Source organism: Hyperolius riggenbachi, chromosome 8 (assembly GCF_040937935.1).
Source record: "Hyperolius riggenbachi isolate aHypRig1 chromosome 8, aHypRig1.pri, whole genome shotgun sequence".
Taxonomy (NCBI): domain Eukaryota; kingdom Metazoa; phylum Chordata; class Amphibia; order Anura; family Hyperoliidae; genus Hyperolius; species Hyperolius riggenbachi.
Genome location: NC_090653.1, coordinates 203,807,627 through 203,827,863, shown reverse-complemented (window position 1 = coordinate 203,827,863; position 20,237 = coordinate 203,807,627). Strand labels below are relative to the sequence as shown.

General features: G+C 42.3%; 1 protein-coding gene across 3 annotated transcripts in view; it reads right to left on the bottom strand.

Annotated features, from left to right (window-relative positions):
- Nucleotides 1-20,237, bottom strand: part of TNC (tenascin C) — a 200,070-nt gene that overhangs the window by 29,583 nt on the left and 150,250 nt on the right. For all 3 annotated transcript variants that reach the window (XM_068248108.1, XM_068248109.1, XM_068248110.1), the window contains 3 exons: nt 17,810-17,929; nt 17,563-17,706; nt 16,135-16,265 (listed from right to left, as the gene is read on the bottom strand). In XM_068248108.1, the coding sequence (XP_068104209.1) occupies nt 16,135-16,265; nt 17,563-17,706; nt 17,810-17,929 (395 nt within the window). The remainder of the gene's footprint in view (nt 1-16,134; nt 16,266-17,562; nt 17,707-17,809; nt 17,930-20,237) is intronic.

The window sequence follows — 20,237 nt, the reverse complement described above, 5'->3', positions numbered from 1 at the left end:
GAATGGAAGCTACTGAAAGGCGCTACTTCATGAACTGGAAGTTTGGCATGTCATATTTAGTGCTACCCACTTTTGGCAATATACCCCCATACCCTCCCCCATACCCCCCAATCCCTGTCCCCAATTCCTACAAGGAACTCTTTGCCATCTGAGCCACATTTTCCAGTCCAAACCTGCAGTCTATTTAAGTCATGGTAGACCACAATGGTATTTATAACGGTAAGGTAATGTATGGTTTTTAACTCTCTAAGGATGAATACACATGTCACCCGCCAGTTAAAAATGAATAAAGCCACAGCGATACAGTCATTCAGTAGTTTCATTTTGCATATCAAAAATGTCCCATGTGGCATATTCCATTAATGAAATAGATTATGAAACAACAATTTTCATCCTGTTAATATTCTGAAATGTGTAAGGTAAATATTTAGAGAAGCTCCCAGAGATCTGCATAGAAATATCAGAACATTCATTTTGCTTGTTTTCATAGCTGGAATCATATCCCGGTAATTACTTTCCATATACTTCAAATCACTTTGTTATGCTATTGCAATTCATTATCTCAACAACCATTTGATATGGTACCAATTACATAAGATTCATCTAGGAAACGGTACTTGAAACATAAACACTTGTAGGCTATAATTAGACAATATTTGAAGCATAACTCACAATTTTACCAAGTTTGTCCTGTATGCATTTTCAGGCTTTCACCTTAGAGGCAACCTAAAACTAAATGTTCTCAACATAAGTTCTAGCGGTATTATCCACACTATGGACTGTCTAAAAACAAACAGAAATTATTGCCCTTGGTCATCTTTAAAGACCATTAGCCTGGTAAACTGAGCAATAAAAATATGTCTTGCTCAGGATTTATATTGGTCAGTTCCCAGGGCATAGCTAGAAATCATGGGGCCCTTTGTCAAAATTTGGATTGGACCCCACCCCAAAAAATAATACATGAGGTACCTTTTGCCCCAAGTAGAACCCACCCCCCCCCCAAGTATAGGGGGCTAAAGAAACCCCTCAATTTTATGTAGCCCCTAGTATAGGTATAGAAACTGGATAGACCAGCACCCGAATGGGGACAGACGTGTGCTAGAGTGGAAAGACCCAATAGCCCTCAGAGGGTCAGCAAAGTCCAACACGAGAAGTCCACAGCACCACGTCAGTAATGTATAGCTCTTTTATTAAAAGAAATACAAAGAGATAGCCATAACAGCGACAGACGCTGTTTCGGACAAGGTCCTTCCTCAAGCTGTATCAGGCTCTCTCTGAAATACAATCCAGTTGCTACTCCTATATATACTAGCTGTCAAAACGACATAACCAATCAGGATGCAGGATATATGGAGGACCTGATGGGGAACTGCAAGAAAGCCAAGTAAGCTACACCCACTAAGATGAAGAGCCAATCGCTGTCAGACCCAATAATTCAAATATTCCCTTACCTCCTCCTTCCAACTGACAAAAATGTAGAGGACCTGATGGGGAACTGCAGCTCACTCCCCGTGTGCCATGCCAAAACACTTCCTGGAACGTCATGATGACATCATGACGTACGCATTGACGCATGCGTAAACGTAAATATACACGTCAAAAAATCCGCATGATTACATGCGTACAAGTGTCTGCGCATGCGTAAAAATGTCCGCATGAATCCCAAAAGTGGGAAATAGAAAAAATGCAAAAAAGGCACAATCAACATGTACACAAGTATAGAGCGTACAATATGCAAAGTGATGATGGCATGACAAAAGGGGATATCAAAGACCATGCTAACCTACATAAGCCAAAATATGTTCACCCATAAAAAATTAATGGTTGAAAAATGGGCCTATCTGTGACTATCAGAAATCAAAACACAGGTTCCCCCATATCATATCTGCATCCCGACCACATAAAAGAGACACACATTACAAATATTAAAGCCATAGATATAAACCAACAACCACTTACACTAAAAAAGAAAGAGATTGTGGATCACAATATATCACAAGCATGCCACCCCCCAACCTCCACCCATAACCAAGCTAGACCAAGTATCGAAGACAACGGAGTTAGATACAAAAAGAGAGATCATAGTCCCTGTTCAGTTCACTATTACCCAATGCTCCCAGGCGTTTAATCCAGAAAGCTTCCCTCCTGAGAAGATCCTTCACTCTATCCCCCCTAAAGTCGCTGGGAACCCCATCTATGACTTGAACTCTCAGTTGCGAGACCGTGTGGCGGCACACAGTAAAATGCTGAGAAACAGCTTGTTCCATATTAAGTGTTCTAATAGCAGATTTGTGAGAGGAGATACGCTCGCGCAGCCGTTGTGTGGTTTCACCCACATATACCAACCCACAAGGGCATCTAAGCAAATATACAACATATGAAGAATCACAGGTGTAGAGGCCCCGTATAGAGAACCTCTCACACCTGGATGGATGCGCGAACGTATCTACCCTCACAATGTGGCTGCATAAATGGCAGCCTAAACACGGGAAAGTGCCCCTTCTAGAGGTCACCGCAGGGATAACAGGCCTAGATTTAATTTTATCTCTCACTGTAGGGGCCCGCTTAAATGAAAAAAGGGGCGGATAGCGGAACTCCTCAATATGAGGAAAGGATTCTTTCAAGAGGCCCCAATGTTTCCTCACAATAGACCCCAGCTGATTGCTGCAGGTATTGTAACGGGAAACAAAGGGGAGTCTTGGCCCAGAAAAACGTTTCCTACGTGAAGGCAATTCATCTAAGGTATATTCAGGATAACCTCTACGCCTAAACTTGTCCCTCATTTCCACAATACGGGTCTCCCTGACGGCAGGATTCGAGACAATCCTCCTGACTCTACCCAACTGGCCACCCGGAATATGTTCACGGGTAGACTTAGGATGAAAGCTGGTAAATTCCAGCAAAGAATTTCGGTCAGTTGGTTTGACAAATAGATCAGTTTGGAATGTCATTCCAGAACGGATTACCATAGTGTCCAAGAAGGCAACACGATCGGGGTGCACATGCGCCGTCAACCGGATACTCGGACAGCTCTCATGAAGATCATTAAGGAAGACCGCCAGGGCCTCCTGGGGCCCCCTCCATACGCAAAATATATCATCGATATATCGTAACCAGCACACAACATGCCTACGATAATATTCATGAGTGTAAACAAATGCCTCCTCGTAGAGGCCCATATAAAGGTTCGCGTAGGAGGGGGCCACATTTGATCCCATGGCGGTCCCCCTGCACTGTTGATAGTATACGCCCTCATAGACAAAATAGTTTTCCTCCAATATAATCTTAAGTAGAGAGATAGCAAATTTTCTCTGCCCCTCAGAGAGATCCGATTGGGTAAGTAAGAACCAATCCACAGCCTCTACACCCCCATCGTGTGGGATGGAGGTGTAGAGGCTTTCTACATCAAGAGTTACCAAATAAAAATCAGAAGATCCGACATTCAACAACTTCAACTTATCAAGGAACATGGTTGTATCCTTGAGATATGAATCTAATAATACAACAAACGGTTGCAATAACTTATCCAAAAATTTGGCCAAAGGGACAAAAATTGAACCTACCCCAGCCACAATGGGTCTCCCCGGTGGCTGGAGTAGGTTCTTATGGATCTTCGGTAGCGTATAGAATTGGGGGGTTGCAGGGTGGTCACATAGTAGAAACCTACGCATATCCTCATCTATGATATTTCTAGAATAGGCCTGATCTAAGGCAGTCTGTATTCTTCTGCGTATATGGTGAATAGGATCACCAGTTAGTCTCTTATAGACATCAGATTGACTCAATTGAGAGGAAATTTCATCCTTATAGTAGCTCGTATCTAGGACCACCACTGCTCCCCCCTTATCAGCCGCCCTAATAGTGATGTGAGAATTCGCCTGCAGTCTCTGAAGAGCAATCTTGTCAGATTGATTCATGTTGGACCTATATTGTAAATGTCCACTACGAAAATTGCGCTCCAGAGATTGTATATCTTCCAGAATTCTTGAAGCGAACATGTCAATTGCAGGGTTGCTTGGCGGACAAAAAGAACTTTTATTTCTCAGGCCAAATTCTCTAGCTGAAAAAGTTCCCTCCTCAGAGGATCGAAGTCTAGACAAAAAGGAATTATTAGCGAAAAAAACTTTAAGTTTGACGTTGCGTAAAAAACGGAAACACTCTTGTTCAATGAGGAAAAAGTCAGGCGGATTGGTTGGACAAAATCCAAGGCCATGGTTCAATACTCGTAACTCCGTGTCATTCAGTTGATAACTGGATATATTTACAACTAACGGAGGGTCTGATTCTTTCGTTCTCTCAAGTTCATCCTGTTGGATGATGGCATGCGTACTCCGTCGTTGTTGTTTCCGCTTGAATCGCTTACCACCACGTCGTTTTTTCGTTGGGAGCCACTAGCAGCGCTATCATCAGACGACATCGGGGCATCAGTAGAATTATCACCTCCACCAGATCTAGGTGCCCGTTTAGATGTATGTCGAGGTTTCTTTGGTTTTGATACAGGAGGCCTTCTGCCTCTACCAAATGAGACTTTTTGCCACGCATACACAAAGCCAGACGTGTAGTCGTTACTATCTCTCTGGAACTTCTCTCTTTTCTCCACCTCTGCCATCGATTGGTAGATCTCTAATTTCGATTTCAATTGCTCCTGGAAACCGGTAAATTCCTCCACAGACAGCAATGTTTTGAGATCAGTACACATTTTGGCGATCTTATCATCCAAAGTGGACAACTCACGTTGTATTCTGATAACAAGATGTACCATGGCATCAAATGCCGCCTTGTTCCAGATATGCTCCCACCCGGTACAGAACTCGCCATCTTTTGGAAATAACACTGGAGGCACATTGGCCCTCATCTGCCTTGGAATGCGTCCGACGCGGTGGTATTCCGCTAAAGTTTTGGCATGGATGTCGTAATCAATGCGTCTGCGATTGAGTTGTTCCAATTCTCTTTTCAGAAAGAGATGGTCTGGTTGTTGTAGAAAGGACACTCCTCCGGCAGCTTCAGACATAACTCGGATAGCTTGGTCATTGGTGTAAGCCAAGGTAATAGCAGCAAGGCTTCCTTCTGTGTCACCCATGGTGCCAAGGTCGTGGGCCATAGACATAGAAACTGGATAGACCAGCACCCGAATGGGGACAGACGTGTGCTAGAGTGGAAAGACCCAATAGCCCTCAGAGGGTCAGCAAAGTCCAACACGAGAAGTCCACAGCACCACGTCAGTAATGTATAGCTCTTTTATTAAAAGAAATACAAAGAGATAGCCATAACAGCGACAGACGCTGTTTCGGACAAGGTCCTTCCTCAAGCTGTATCAGGCTCTCTCTGAAATACAATCCAGTTGCTACTCCTATATATACTAGCTGTCAAAACGACATAACCAATCAGGATGCAGGATATATGGAGGACCTGATGGGGAACTGCAAGAAAGCCAAGTAAGCTACACCCACTAAGATGAAGAGCCAATCGCTGTCAGACCCAATAATTCTATACGCTACCGAAGATCCATAAGAACCTACTCCAGCCACCGGGGAGACCCATTGTGGCTGGGGTAGGTTCAATTTTTGTCCCTTTGGCCAAATTTTTGGATAAGTTATTGCAACCGTTTGTTGTATTATTAGATTCATATCTCAAGGATACAACCATGTTCCTTGATAAGTTGAAGTTGTTGAATGTCGGATCTTCTGATTTTTATTTGGTAACTCTTGATGTAGAAAGCCTCTACACCTCCATCCCACACGATGGGGGTGTAGAGGCTGTGGATTGGTTCTTACTTACCCAATCGGATCTCTCTGAGGGGCAGAGAAAATTTGCTATTTCTCTACTTAAGATTATATTGGAGGAAAACTATTTTGTCTATGAGGGCGTATACTATCAACAGTGCAGGGGGACCGCCATGGGATCAAATGTGGCCCCCTCCTACGCGAACCTTTATATGGGCCTCTACGAGGAGGCATTTGTTTACACTCATGAATATTATCGTAGGCATGTTGTGTGCTGGTTACGATATATCGATGATATATTTTGCGTATGGAGGGGGCCCCAGGAGGCCCTGGCGGTCTTCCTTAATGATCTTCATGAGAGCTGTCCGAGTATCCGGTTGACGGCGCATGTGCACCCCGATCGTGTTGCCTTCTTGGACACTATGGTAATCCGTTCTGGAATGACATTCCAAACTGATCTATTTGTCAAACCAACTGACCGAAATTCTTTGCTGGAATTTACCAGCTTTCATCCTAAGTCTACCCGTGAACATATTCCGGGTGGCCAGTTGGGTAGAGTCAGGAGGATTGTCTCGAATCCTGCCGTCAGGGAGACCCGTATTGTGGAAATGAGGGACAAGTTTAGGCGTAGAGGTTATCCTGAATATACCTTAGATGAATTGCCTTCACGTAGGAAACGTTTTTCTGGGCCAAGACTCCCCTTTGTTTCCCGTTACAATACCTGCAGCAATCAGCTGGGGTCTATTGTGAGGAAACATTGGGGCCTCTTGAAAGAATCCTTTCCTCATATTGAGGAGTTCCGCTATCCGCCCCTTTTTTCATTTAAGCGGGCCCCTACAGTGAGAGATAAAATTAAATCTAGGCCTGTTATCCCTGCGGTGACCTCTAGAAGGGGCACTTTCCCGTGTTTAGGCTGCCATTTATGCAGCCACATTGTGAGGGGAGATACGTTCGCGCATCCATCCAGGTGTGAGAGGTTCTCTATACGGGGCCTCTACACCTGTGATTCTTCATATGTTGTATATTTGCTTAGATGCCCTTGTGGGTTGGTATATGTGGGTGAAACCACACAACAGCTGCGCGAGCGTATCTCCTCTCACAAATCTGCTATTAGAACACTTAATATGGAACAAGCTGTTTCTCAGCATTTTACTGTGTGCCGCCACACGGTCTCGCAACTGAGAGTTCAAGTCATAGATGGGGTTCCCAGCGACTTTAGGGGGGATAGAGCGAAGGATCTTCTCAGGAGGGAAGCTTTCTGGATTAAACGCCTGGGAGCATTGGGTAATAGTGGACTGAACAGGGACTATGATATCTCTTTTTGTATCTAACTCCGTTGTCTTCGATACTTGGTCTAGCTTGGTTATGGGTGGAGGTTGGGGGGTGGCATGCTTGTGATATATTGTGATCCACAATCTCTTTCTTTTTTAGTGTAAGTGGTTGTTGGTTTATATCTATGGCTTTAATATTTGTAATGTGTGTCTCTTTTATGTGGTCGGGATGCAGATATGATATGGGGGAACCTGTGTTTTGATTTCTGATAGTCACAGATAGGCCCATTTTTCAACCATTAATTTTTTATGGGTGAACATATTTTGGCTTATGTAGGTTAGCATGGTCTTTGATATCCCCTTTTGTCATGCCATCATCACTTTGCATATTGTACGCTCTATACTTGTGTACATGTTGATTGTGCCTTTTTTGCATTTTTTCTATTTCCCACTTTTGGGATTCATGCGGACATTTTTACGCATGCGCAGACACTTGTACGCATGTAATCATGCGGATTTTTTGACGTGTATATTTACGTTTACGCATGCGTCAATGCGTACGTCATGATGTCATCATGACGTTCCAGGAAGTGTTTTGGCATGGCACACGGGGAGTGAGCTGCAGTTCCCCATCAGGTCCTCTACATTTTTGTCAGTTGGAAGGAGGAGGTAAGGGAATATTTGAATTATTGGGTCTGACAGCGATTGGCTCTTCATCTTAGTGGGTGTAGCTTACTTGGCTTTCTTGCAGTTCCCCATCAGGTCCTCCATATATCCTGCATCCTGATTGGTTATGTCGTTTTGACAGCTAGTATATATAGGAGTAGCAACTGGATTGTATTTCAGAGAGAGCCTGATACAGCTTGAGGAAGGACCTTGTCCGAAACAGCGTCTGTCGCTGTTATGGCTATCTCTTTGTATTTCTTTTAATAAAAGAGCTATACATTACTGACGTGGTGCTGTGGACTTCTCGTGTTGCCCCTAGTATAGGTAGTCACAGTATAAGTAGCTAGAGGTACCCCCTCTAAGGGTAGTGAGAGGGGCCCTAGTATAGGTAGCAAGAGAGGCCGCCCTGAGTATAGATAGTCCACCGAATGCGCAGCGGAGGAGTGTCAGGGATCAGCTGAAAGCCTGCCAGCCCGGCCACCTATGCGGGGGAGAGCCCGTGTCAAAATTACTCATACCTTTTAACCTACATGGAGATTGTAAGTGCAATAGCTTTTTATTATTAAAACTATTTTTGCAGTATTACGCTATGTGGAGCATTTTTTATTGAGGTGCATAAGAAGCTATATCGGGATTGCAAAGAGCATTGGGATTGAGAGCAAAGAGCATTGTGATCGAGAGGTGGGGGACGACCCGGGAACGGTCCTGAGGCGCATATAGACCATTGGTTGGCCTACTACAGTGGTGAGTGGCACACAAAGGGTGTTGGTGGTGGTCCACTCACATGCAATTGAAATTGGATATGCAGCAGATCATGTGTTATACACAGAAGAAGATGTTCTGAAAATCCTAGATGTTTATGGACATTTTATAATTTTAGGGCTCATGTACATGGACTTTTGACTGAACGTAAATTTGTGGTTCTTATTGCCAGAGGGCCATCTCTCTTGTGTTTTATTTATGTGTATTGTGAAGAGAGGGCGAACTGGATGACTGCTTAACCCTTGCTGTGAGCGCTGACCTCTTGTGATTTAACAGATAGCCAAACTAGCTCCCCAAAGTATAGGTAGTCAGATTAGCGCGTCTAAAGTATCGGAAGCCAGATTAGCCCACCAAGTTTAGGTAGCCATATTAACCCCCCTAAAGAATAGGTGGCTATATTAGCACCCCATATGCAACGTGCAAGTGGAGCACTGGAGGTAAGTGACATACCTCTTCAGGCTACACTAATGATCTACCGTCCCCATGCATCTGGGTCTATAATTACAGTGTCCTCTCTCATCATGTGACTGGCAGGACAAAAGAGGATGCTGTAGTCATAGATACCAGGATGCTATGAGGAAAGTAGATCATCTGTGGAGCCTGAAATGATAAGACACTTCTCTCCAGCAACTCGATGGCTACTTTGCAATTCAATGAGCCTGCCATGGGTCTTCATGAAGCCCACAGCAGACCCTTTTATTGCCAGCCAGCCAAGACCGCTAGGCCCCCCCTTGGCTATGAGCCCCATAAACACGGCGCGTGGATAACAACAGATTGATCATGTAAAGCATATCAGTGATAGATTGCAAGAATTAAAGTTAAAATTCCTGCAGACTGTCTCAGGGTTGGTGAGATTTTACTGTCATTTCCTGCCCAGGAAACAGGCAGTGTCAGGATAGGAAATGAATGACATTTCTACTATGACCAAGTTGGCAATAAAAGTTGTTTTGTAGAGAGTAGAGGAAATTCATAGTTATGTCACATTTTTCATATTTTCCCATTGGAGATTCCCTCATGCCCTGTTCCACTGTCCAAGCATATGTCAGATAATTTGTGAGGGAATCTTTAGGATGACTGGCTGATTATATACATGCATTTGTTGGTGGTTTACTCTGTGCTTTATTATGCTGCTATGAAATGGTTATATTTTTTCTTTATGGGGCATATGTACTAAAGTTTGATAAAGTTGCCATGTACAGGGAGTGCATGGCAATGTTACCATTACTTAAACTGACAAGTTAGTATGCTTTGTACAATTAGTACAACCTATTTTACCTAGGTAATGCAAGCGTTATTTGAGTAACATGTGATATGCAAGTGCAACAGAGGAAGATGGCCTACAAGTGAAAGTGATAGTGGATAAATATAAGTGCTATACCACCACAATTATTTTGGGTGAAAATATCATGATAAGTGGATGGTGTGGTAGTGTAATGGACAGGTCTGCAATCTGCATTAGTGGGACATTCACTACCGCAACATGTTGGAGATATATCCATAGGTGCTCCCCTGCATTTTTTTTTATGATTAGCTAAGAGCATTTTATATTGTGATGGTATTAGGCAATCTGGAAATGTATATCTGTATAGGTATAGTAATACAGAGTCTCAAAACGCCTTGAGCGTCTGGCTCACAAACGCCTGACCCTGTACCTCAATGCCAACTCCCTGCTAGGCCCATTGCAATCAGAATTTCGGCCTGGCCACCCAACCGAAACAGCTCTCACCAAAGTAGTCAATGACCTCGCCTTAGCTAAAGCTGAAGGCAATTACACCAGTCTCCTCCTCCTTGACCTTTCAGCTTTTAACACAGTGGACCATCCTCTACCTCTCCAGTTCCTCCAGTCCTTGGGCATTCATGACCTCGCCCTGGCCTGGCTCTCATCCTACCTCTCCAACCGCACCTTCACGACCTCCTTCAATGAGTCCTCATCTACCCCCAACCACCTCTCGGCAGGAGTCACCCAAGGCTCGGTCCTTGGCCCCCCATGCACATCCTCCATCATCAAGGTTATCTCCTCCATGGGTTTTAATTATCATCTGTATGCAGATGACACCCAGATCTACCTCCACACCCCTGACCTATCCACCACTACCATGGACAAGGACTTCTCCTGCCTATCAGCCACAACCTCTTGGATGACTGCTAGGTTCCTGAAACTAAACCTGGACAAAACCAAATTTATGATCTTCCCACCCAAGCCATCCCTGATCATCCCAGAAGTGAATGTCACTGGTAATCACACTACTTTTCGCCCTACCACTCAAGCCGCTGTCTGAGTGTCACTCTAGACTCTGCACTCTCCTTCACCCCCACATCTAAAACCTCACAAAGTCCTGCAACTTCCACCTCCATAACATCTGCAAGATCTGCCCTTTCCTGACCTCTGCCATCACCAAACTCCTCACCCATGCCCTCATGATTTCCTGCCTTGACTACTGCAACACCCTTCTGTCTGGTCTCCCTATGACCTGAATTGCCCCACTGCAGTCCATCATGAATGCGGCAGCCAGAATTATCCACTCCTCCCATCGATCCACCACGGCTGCTCCCATTTGTGAATCCTATCCAGTCCCTGGAGAAGGCCCTTAAAACTCACCTTTTTACTCTGACCTACCTTCCTCCCTCACTACTGCTCTAAAGCCTCTCCCTGTAGATTGTAAGCCTTCAGGCAGGGTCCTCCTCCTTATGTCTCCTACCTGTTCACGCACCTCCATTACCGTACACCCATACTATGGATCTGAGTGAACTCGACTTGCCTAATCTCCATGCTCCCATCCAGTGACTGACTAAGCATTACCCTGTACTCATACTGTGCGGTGTGATCTGGTTTTTCTTGTATTCCTGTATTGTCTTATTGCTGTATGTCACCCCTAAATATTGTCTGTAACCTTAATGTACAGCACTGCGTAATATGTTGGCTTCCTATCCAGTCCAGAACACAACGCAATGGAATGGAAAAGTCATACTGCACTTTATGTGTGCATTGTGTTGCATACAGTGAAGCATGCAGTCAATGAAAAGTATACTTCACTGTCACTGTTAATGCACATGTTATTCAGTAACACACTGCATACAGTGTGTTGGGAGGAATACCACACTCCATTAGATTGCACTGAATGTTACAAGGGTTTGCCATTGGAGTATGAATTTCCACGTTACAATGCGTGCCTTATGTTGCGCCGCAATGCCCCACTGTGATCATAGCCTTTAGAATTCTGTTGCCAGTTCAGTGTTTGGCCTGCCATGGACAACATTTGGTAGGTACTACATTGTTTCTATTATCTATGCTTCTAAGAGCTGTTGCACACCAAGAGCACTTCTAAGTGCTCTTTAAAATGCTAGCGCTTCAAAAAGAAATTGGCTAATGTCTTTGTATGTGATGGATCACACCAGAGCAATGTGATTTTTTTCCCAAAAGCAAACGCGGGTCCTGCAGCATTTTAGAGGCGATTCAGCCTCAATGTTAAGTATAGAATAAGTGGAAAATTGCTCTAAAAAACGCTAGAACAGATGATTTTTCAAGCTTTTTTTTTTTTAAAAAAAAGCTGTTAACTTCTAGTTTAAACTGTAAAAAAAAAAAGAAAACAAAGAAAAAAAATGCTACACAAAAAAGCTCCAAAAAACTGCTTGGCATGCCTAGAAAATCGCTATGCACATGCCTGAAATCGCTCTGAAAAATCGCTTCAAAAAATTCTTAGCTATTGCGCTTACGCTACAGATTTTTTGTGCACTAACCCACATCACCTGCAATTAAGAACTCTTTACTTGCTATCTAATATATCCCACTCTCCAGATCTCTCTGTATTGTGCTATTTGAATTAACCCACTTCACCTATCAGTGGTTTAACTATTTTGGTTAATAAGTGCATCTTCTTTTGTGAAAGGGAAAGGTTAATAGTTTTCTGTAGTATGTAAAAGACTGCATCATTTGTGAAACAGCCAGAGGATGACACATTTCCTGAGCTCTGATTCATAGTGCTAGCATAATTAATTTATAATTAAAAGTGTTTTGAAACCTGCAAGTCTGAGTTCTTTAGATTAATGTTGAAATATTTTGAAGCATTTCATCATTAGATAGAGTTGTATTAACAGCTTACTTATCTACTTTTTAACATGATTAATCCATCATGTGTATCTAGAACATTTTGAAAACGGTGAAATTTGATTACCTAGACAGACAGCTGCAGGTTGGGAAGCCACCACTGTCATGTAAAAAGGGGTTCCAGTAATAGCCTGTGCTTAATAAAATTCATATTTATATGAAAATTTTGCTATTGAGCTAAACCATCTCTATTTTTCAATTTTTAGCTATTTTTAACTCAGTTTTATCAACTTCTGGGTGTTTCACCCCATTGTGGGCAGGGGGTACGTTGATACTTAGTGGCTTTGCTATCGATTGGACCTTTGTTGTTTTTCCAAGAGTGCACCCGCATCCAGCTCCAGCCGGACACCCAAGTGGAGTCGGGTTTATAGATCTCCACCTGCTTTCAGCAGTTGGTTGCTCCTTGTGCAACTTTCCTTTGTGAGTACCCTAATCCTTTTTGTTTGACATCACTCTTCTTGTGACATACTGCACCATTTGGCAACCATTGTCTCTGTGTTCTTTCCAGCCCTGGTACCCCCGAAAGTGTGCTTGTCAGTGATTGTCAAGAGCCTCACTAAGGGGCTGTATCTGCTTCTCCTCGGGCTCCAGCAGAAATAGTCAAGCCCAATGGGGTTCACTTTACTGTGCAGGCACAAGCCAACTGCGCCTGCGCAGTAGAGCAGACCTAATTGGTCTTGGTTATTTCTGCCAAAGACGGAGGGGAAAGCCGCAACTGCACCTGTGTGCACCGGCAACTGCAGCTGTTATTGTTTACGTTTTGAGGGTCCCATCACTGGATTATGAGGAGGATAGGGGAAGCCTCATTAGGATCCAGAGGCTTCCCCTTCTGAGGTAAGTAGCTGATTTTTTTTCCAAAAAAAGGTACAGGTTTAATGAGATTATTTATAAACTGTTTTATTTAATCCTCTGACTTTACAATAGCTTCTCCATAAATGTCACATAAATTTAATGTGTTTCTAGTGGCTCCTTTATGTTATAGTGTAATTTTTCAGTCAAATTATCTTTCAATCAAATAGCACTGTGCTAGGGGCACAAAAATGGCCACTAACAACCTCTGCTGTCCGGTTCTAGAGTATGAAGAGTGTCAACAGTGTCTTCTGCCTTGATGTTGTTATTGTGTGAAAGCGTGTGCTCTGTTTGTGGAAATGTGTGCTCTGTGTGTGGAAGTGTGTGCTTTGTGTGTGGAAATGTGTGGTCTGTGTGTGGAAGTGAGTGTGGAAGTGCGAGCTGTTTTTGGAAGTGCAGGCTCTATGTGTGAAAGCACATGCTCTGTGTGGAAGTGTATGTTCTGTATGGGGAAATGTGTGTTCTTTGTGCTCTTTGTGTGGAAGTGTGAACTCTGTGTGGAAGTGTGGGCTCTGTGTGTGGAAGTGCATGCTCAGGTGGCTGTATCCTGATCTTGGCAAACCTGGACTTCCACCACCCACCAGCACTTGGCCTTTCATTGATTGTAAGAAAGACTTGCAGTTCCTGTTCTGATCAGGAGCACTTTCTGTGGAAGCAAACCACCAGCTGCTTCCTGTTACTGATTACATGGACTATTTAAAAACTGCCTCTTCCTCCTGCCAGTTGTCAGAACTTTGTTTCTCCCAGGCCTTAGTATTCTGGACATTCCTGTAATCTGCTCCCTGAAACTGATCCTGAACTTGTACCTACTCGTTGCCTAACCAATTACCTGTGCTTTGTGACTGCTCTCTGTACTGTATCTATATCTGAATAACTTGTTGCCAAACCACTTAGCTTGTCCTGACTCTGCTGCTGCCTGCTCCTTTCACTCTGTGCATGATTGTATATACGGTATGTGTATGTTGTATATGTTTGTATATATCAGAAAATATTGAGGATAGAAAAGTGAGGGAAGTTGAGTCAAACGAACACAATGGTTTTTAAAAAAAATATCAAAAATTACCTTTTGATTAATCAAAAAAATACTAGAAAAATTTACAAACAAACATCAAATGAAAAAGAATATGTTTGCATATATTTCCTGTATATTGCCTTGTAAATAGTTAGTTAGTCAGAGTCTTTGTATGTGTGTACACTGCATGTCTTGGTTTGTTAGTTATTCTCTGTATGCAGTGTGCTGTGCATCTGGTTGCATTTAATTTGCATTGTTGTTTTTGTATGCACAATTTGGTTTGTAATTAACACTTTATTGTAACTTATTTGAGAGAGAGAGAGAGAAAGTGAGAGAGAGATTGCCATGAACTGTGCATCCCATGGCATGTGTTGCTTAGCATTATGACAGATGTCAGAGGTGCCACACCCTAAAATGAGGACAGGTACTTGTGTCATTATGCCATGTCCTCGGTGACACATCTGACCATCTCTAGCAACATAATATATTCATCTAACTTCATTTCAGCCTTTTTATTCCAAAGTAAAAAAAAAATAGTTCACAGGCATAAACTCAAATGTCAGTAAATACATAAAGTTGTTGTGTTTTACATGATATTTTATGTATATTGTATTAATTTGCTACATGAATCCTTCCAATAGGCATTGTTCTAACAGGCTAGCTATGCAATGTCACGCACAGTAATTTACAAATTTGCTTTGAGACAGCGTATGACATTTTAAGTCAAAAATTAAAACTAGCAATGACCTCAGGTTAAGGTCATGCATAAAAATACTGCTTCCAGAATGCAAAAGCCATAGGAATGTCTGAGTCCTTTGTTGTCTTAAGCGACCTGCAACTGTTAATTCCCACTGAACAGGCAACAGCTGGCTCTACATCCTTGGGTGGTGTCATTATTACTACCGTATTTCACACTCGGAAGCTATTTGAGAATGAATTTCTCATTTTATTTAAGTACTTCTGAAGAAGACCTGACTGGCTACAGTTATACATATGGTGAAGAAGTAATATATAGAGATCAACTGTAATTTCACACTTAAACATTTCCAATAAAATGCTTGTATTTTGCTAAAGGCAAGCTACACATCATTATATGGCTGGTGCACAAAACTTTTCTCATGAATTATTCTCTTGCCTGATCTCTTTTCCCACCATTTATACATAAGCTTTTTTCTTTAGCACTCAGCAAGCAAATGTGCATTAAAAGAAAATAAGAAGTGATACCCAGGAACAGTTAAAATTAAGATAAGATAATGTATGAGAAACACTGTGTTCATCAGGCAACATGTATTTTAAAAATGCTGCTTACCAGTTTTTGTATGGTGGTGACAAAATAAAAATGGCGGATTCACTTGTTTCTATTAATGCTTGGAATGTGTGCAGTACACATATAAGTACAGATATGTGTTTAACTCTCGCCCCACCCTCCCCCCAACTGCATCACTGAATTAAGCCGAATCTACCAAAGATGTCCAGACACAACAATCCGACATTCGTAAATAGTGATGTTGAGTGGATGTTGAGTTGACTGGAGGTTGAGATTGTGGTGACCAGTGTAAGGGCTTCTGTTGGTTGAGAAGAGTCTACAACAATAGACCCACCTACTGCCTTGACCCCTTGACCCACCTACTGCCATAAAACAAAGTCTGCTCCTCACCTAACTTATAGCTAGAATGGACTGGAGAAGTACTAAGCCTTTTTGGAAATCAATGCAAAGATATGTGTTAAAAAAAAGACGGCAATTACCTTGACTGTTCCATCCACAGACTCATAGATTAGTACAAAACCAGTGATGATTGATCTAGGAGGTTTCCATGTGACTAGTGCTGAGTCAGCTTGAATTTCACTTACAGCCAGATCTCTTGGGCCATCCAATGCTGTTTAAATCAAACAGTATTCGTTTAGAAAACAACATCTTATAAAATACAGTCTGCAATAAGTGTATGTCACAAGCCTGAGTGGTATTAGGGCTGTTTTCCACACTAATGATTGTGATTTCAACACTAATGTCAGTCATGCTGCATTTTATTGTGTGTATGTACTTGTGTTGAAAGCATAGAAGCACAGGAAAATTGCATACTAATCACAGTGCTGTGCAATTATCTTGTGATTTAGCAATTAAAAACACTTCCTCTGCACTTTTTTTGTCTTCCATCAGAAATGCAATTGGGGTGGAGGACACATCGGATTGCCTGGTAATCACATCTGTACCCACATGTTCAATCGCAATGGCATCACAGCGTGATTGCGATTATGGTTCTTAGTGGAGTAGTGCCCCCAGCAGTCACACCAGGGGCTTGACGCAATTCTATTAATTACTTGAGTTGTAGATATTTTCTACTGCAAGCAGGTACATATGCACATGATTTAATAAAGGGATACTTAAGTGAATAAAAAAAAGGCAGTTTACTTACCTGGGGCTTCTTCAGTTGCCCAGTGCCTGCGCTGGTACTTATCAATCCTCCAAAACTGAGCAACAGCAGGGGACCGGAGGATCAATGAGTATCGGCGTGGGCACTGGGTGACTGCAGGGGGCGTTAGAAGCCCCAGGTAAGTACAACTTTTTTTAAAATTTACTTAAGGTTTCCTTTAAATGTGGGAAATATGTAGGTCGGTGCATGTCTCTGTGAGTGTGATACAAGTAGTCACAAAGCTGGGTTACTTGCAAAAAAATACATTGATTTTTATCAGTGTTTTCTAAACATTTGCTAAACACAAACGAATATCTCACTTACAAAAGTTGAGAATTGTTTTTACTGAATAAATGTTTGCTTAATGCACAAACCAATCCTGTATTTGCATGTCTGTGCAACACTCACTAACATTAATAATATGATAGTTGCAAAAATAATATTGTGAGTGTTTAAATACATAAACTGTTTGTTCCTTACTGACCACCAACAGTTTCAAGAAAACTGGCAGAAATATTAGAGCCAGTAAGCTCTGGTCCATAAGTGGCTCTGTTTACAATCAGCACTGTCTGCAGGATGAACAGAAAGTACAGAAAGTTTGTACAGTCACACGTACTAGGACCGCTTCTGCATATAAAGTGGCAAGGAGTGCTCACAGCCTCTGCTGATGTTTATCTTGAAAAACAGTAAATAGCCACAACAATACTTAAAAACTTTCATATTTTTTATGTAAAATTGATTACAGCAAATAGACATTCCATACCTGTGGTAAATTTTGTAGAGATTTCCTTGCTTCTAAGTGCTCCTCTAACAGCATAGATTTTCAGTGTGTATTCAGTAGATGGCTGAAGGCCAATAATGTCATTTTCTACAGTGTTCCCTGAGACGGTCACCTCTACTGCAGGAGCTGCAACAAAGAAATATCATTTTTCATTTAAGCTATTTATATTATCCCTCCTGTGGCAGAAGTGATCATTAAGATGATAATTGTAAATTAAATGACTTATTACCACTTTCTGCAGAATACGAGATAACATAGTTGTCCACTGATGCCAAGGATGGTTTCCATTGTGCCAGTGCCTCAGAATCCGTGACATTGATGGCTTTGAGTCCTGATGGGCTGTCGAGAGCTGGAAGGTAAATAAAATGCCATGTTAAAAAACAAAATTGGAACTGCTAATGCTTGCTTGACTGGATGAATATTTATAAGTCTGCCTGAAAATGGCTGTTTCTCTGCCAGGGCTAATTCACTATTTTCAATTTGGTGAAGGGTTCCCCGGAATCCCTTACCAGTTAACTACATGCTGGTACTTAGGTAGCATCCATAACTAGCGTAGTATGGATACAGAGGCGCCAAAACGATAAAAGTATCTAAAAAGTTTAAAAGTACCTGGCTCTTCTACTGACCACATATGCTATTACTCCATTGTTATTGCCTGATGAAGCGGGATCAAACCTGCAAAACGCATTGCATTGTCCCCTGGAGTATGTAAATAAACTTGTTCTATTTAACAAACACATTGGCAATTTTTGTGTCTACTTGGAGGAGGTAAATTCACTACTGCCTCCTCATGTTTTAAACTTGTGGGGTCAGGTCTAATCTCCCCACCTGCCTATACAGTGGTTGCTTTTGAGGTAACCCTGCTTTGTGAGTATAGCTTATTAATCTATCATACTTCATTTCAACTACCAGTATATACTACACTATATTTGGCTCTTGGTGTCCCTACTCTATGTTCCAAGAATCCATAACTAGAACTTTCTAAGAGCTTTCATTTCACTACACGGAAGATAAAATAGGTGATATAATTGGCAACACACTAAAATGTAGTGATTCAAATGATAAACTCTTGCTGGATACACTGTAATTACTATACATTTGATCTATGTTGGAAGATTTAAAAGTGGAGTGCAGCCACCTAGGCTCTTTCCCAAACCTCTGAATCGTTGTTCAATTGCTATATCTCTTTAATGCTGGGCATACACGTCCGCGTGTGCGCTCGGATCGATTCCCGCTAGTCCCCGCGGGCGCTTCCTATCAGAGCTTTGTTTTTTTCTATTGTCCGCCCGCGGGGATCGAGCATGGTATCAATCCGCCGCGGTGATCGGACAGGTTGGATCTTATCAATCGAGCCATCAGCGGCTCGATTGATAAGAACTATCTAACCGTGTGTGCCCAGTATTAGAGCCTATTCAGTCTAAAGTATAGATTCTATGGGCCCTCTTCTCATATAAAGTTATAAAGATCTGTTGGACATATATCTTCTGAATCACTTCCAGAGCCACGTGACTTCTGGCACATAGCCCAATTACACTTTTTCTGTCTGGAGATAGAGAATCACTGAGCAAATCTTCTGCAAGGGCGCGGGACTAGGCATGGGGATCCAGAGTGATTCATAAGATAACCTGGCAAGTAATCATAACTATATATAAGAAAATGATCTATAGAATCCTTAATTTAGACTGAATAGGGTCTTTAATATGAAGATAATCAATTGTATACCTTATCCACACACTGCTGAGCATGCACTGTGTAATAATGATGCACACGCAGCCTGTATTGTATAAATCATAACTTCTTCACAGAATATGTTGGTGCTTTATAAATCAATATTAATAATACATTTGTTGTATACTTCTCGATTTAAATGAAGCCTACTTTGTTAAAAAAAAGGGGTGGAGGGGGTTTGGTGATCTGTCAATGAAATAATATGTATCCCTTTTTATTGTAAGTTTATGCTTTTAATATTTCCATCTGCATCATATGAAAGATTGCAAAAAGTCCCATTTGAAGTTTTTACCTACAGAAGTTAGTATTTTGACAAAGGACACTTTCATTGAAGAGCAGTGAACTTAATTTCTGTTCACCTCAAACATCCTTCACAGCGCTTAAAGAGAGCCTGAGGTGGGCTCATGAAAAAAAAAAACAGGCTACCTGATCCTGGGGGCTGTGCGGATCAGGTAGCCTCAAAGCCCCCACTCTCTGCTGCTCCTGTGGGCCCCACTGGCCCTCTTTCACTTTCATGACCCCTGGGTCATGACGCTGGAAGGAATGATTGATCCTTTCTCCCAGCACACAGGGAGGTGGGGGAGCATCAGGGGCATGGCCAGGGAGAGACTGCTGCCCAATGGCAGCTTTGGAAACCCTGCAGGAACACCTTTAGAGGGAATTTTGAACAGGGAATCCCTCTCCCACATGGCACTTAAAACAGGGGTGGAGGCGCCCAATGCATAAAAGATAGGCTAATAAACTGTTAACCTTATAGACAGAGAGGTAATCTCACAGAGAAGTGCTCAGGCTTGCTACACAGCCATAGCAGTTAAGGCATCGTTTTTTTCACTGACCTAAGGAAGCAGGAAAGCACCCGCGAAAAGCATTGACAATTTTATGTGCTCGAATAAAATACTTTTTCCCTAGATCTTTTCTCTTCAGCTTAA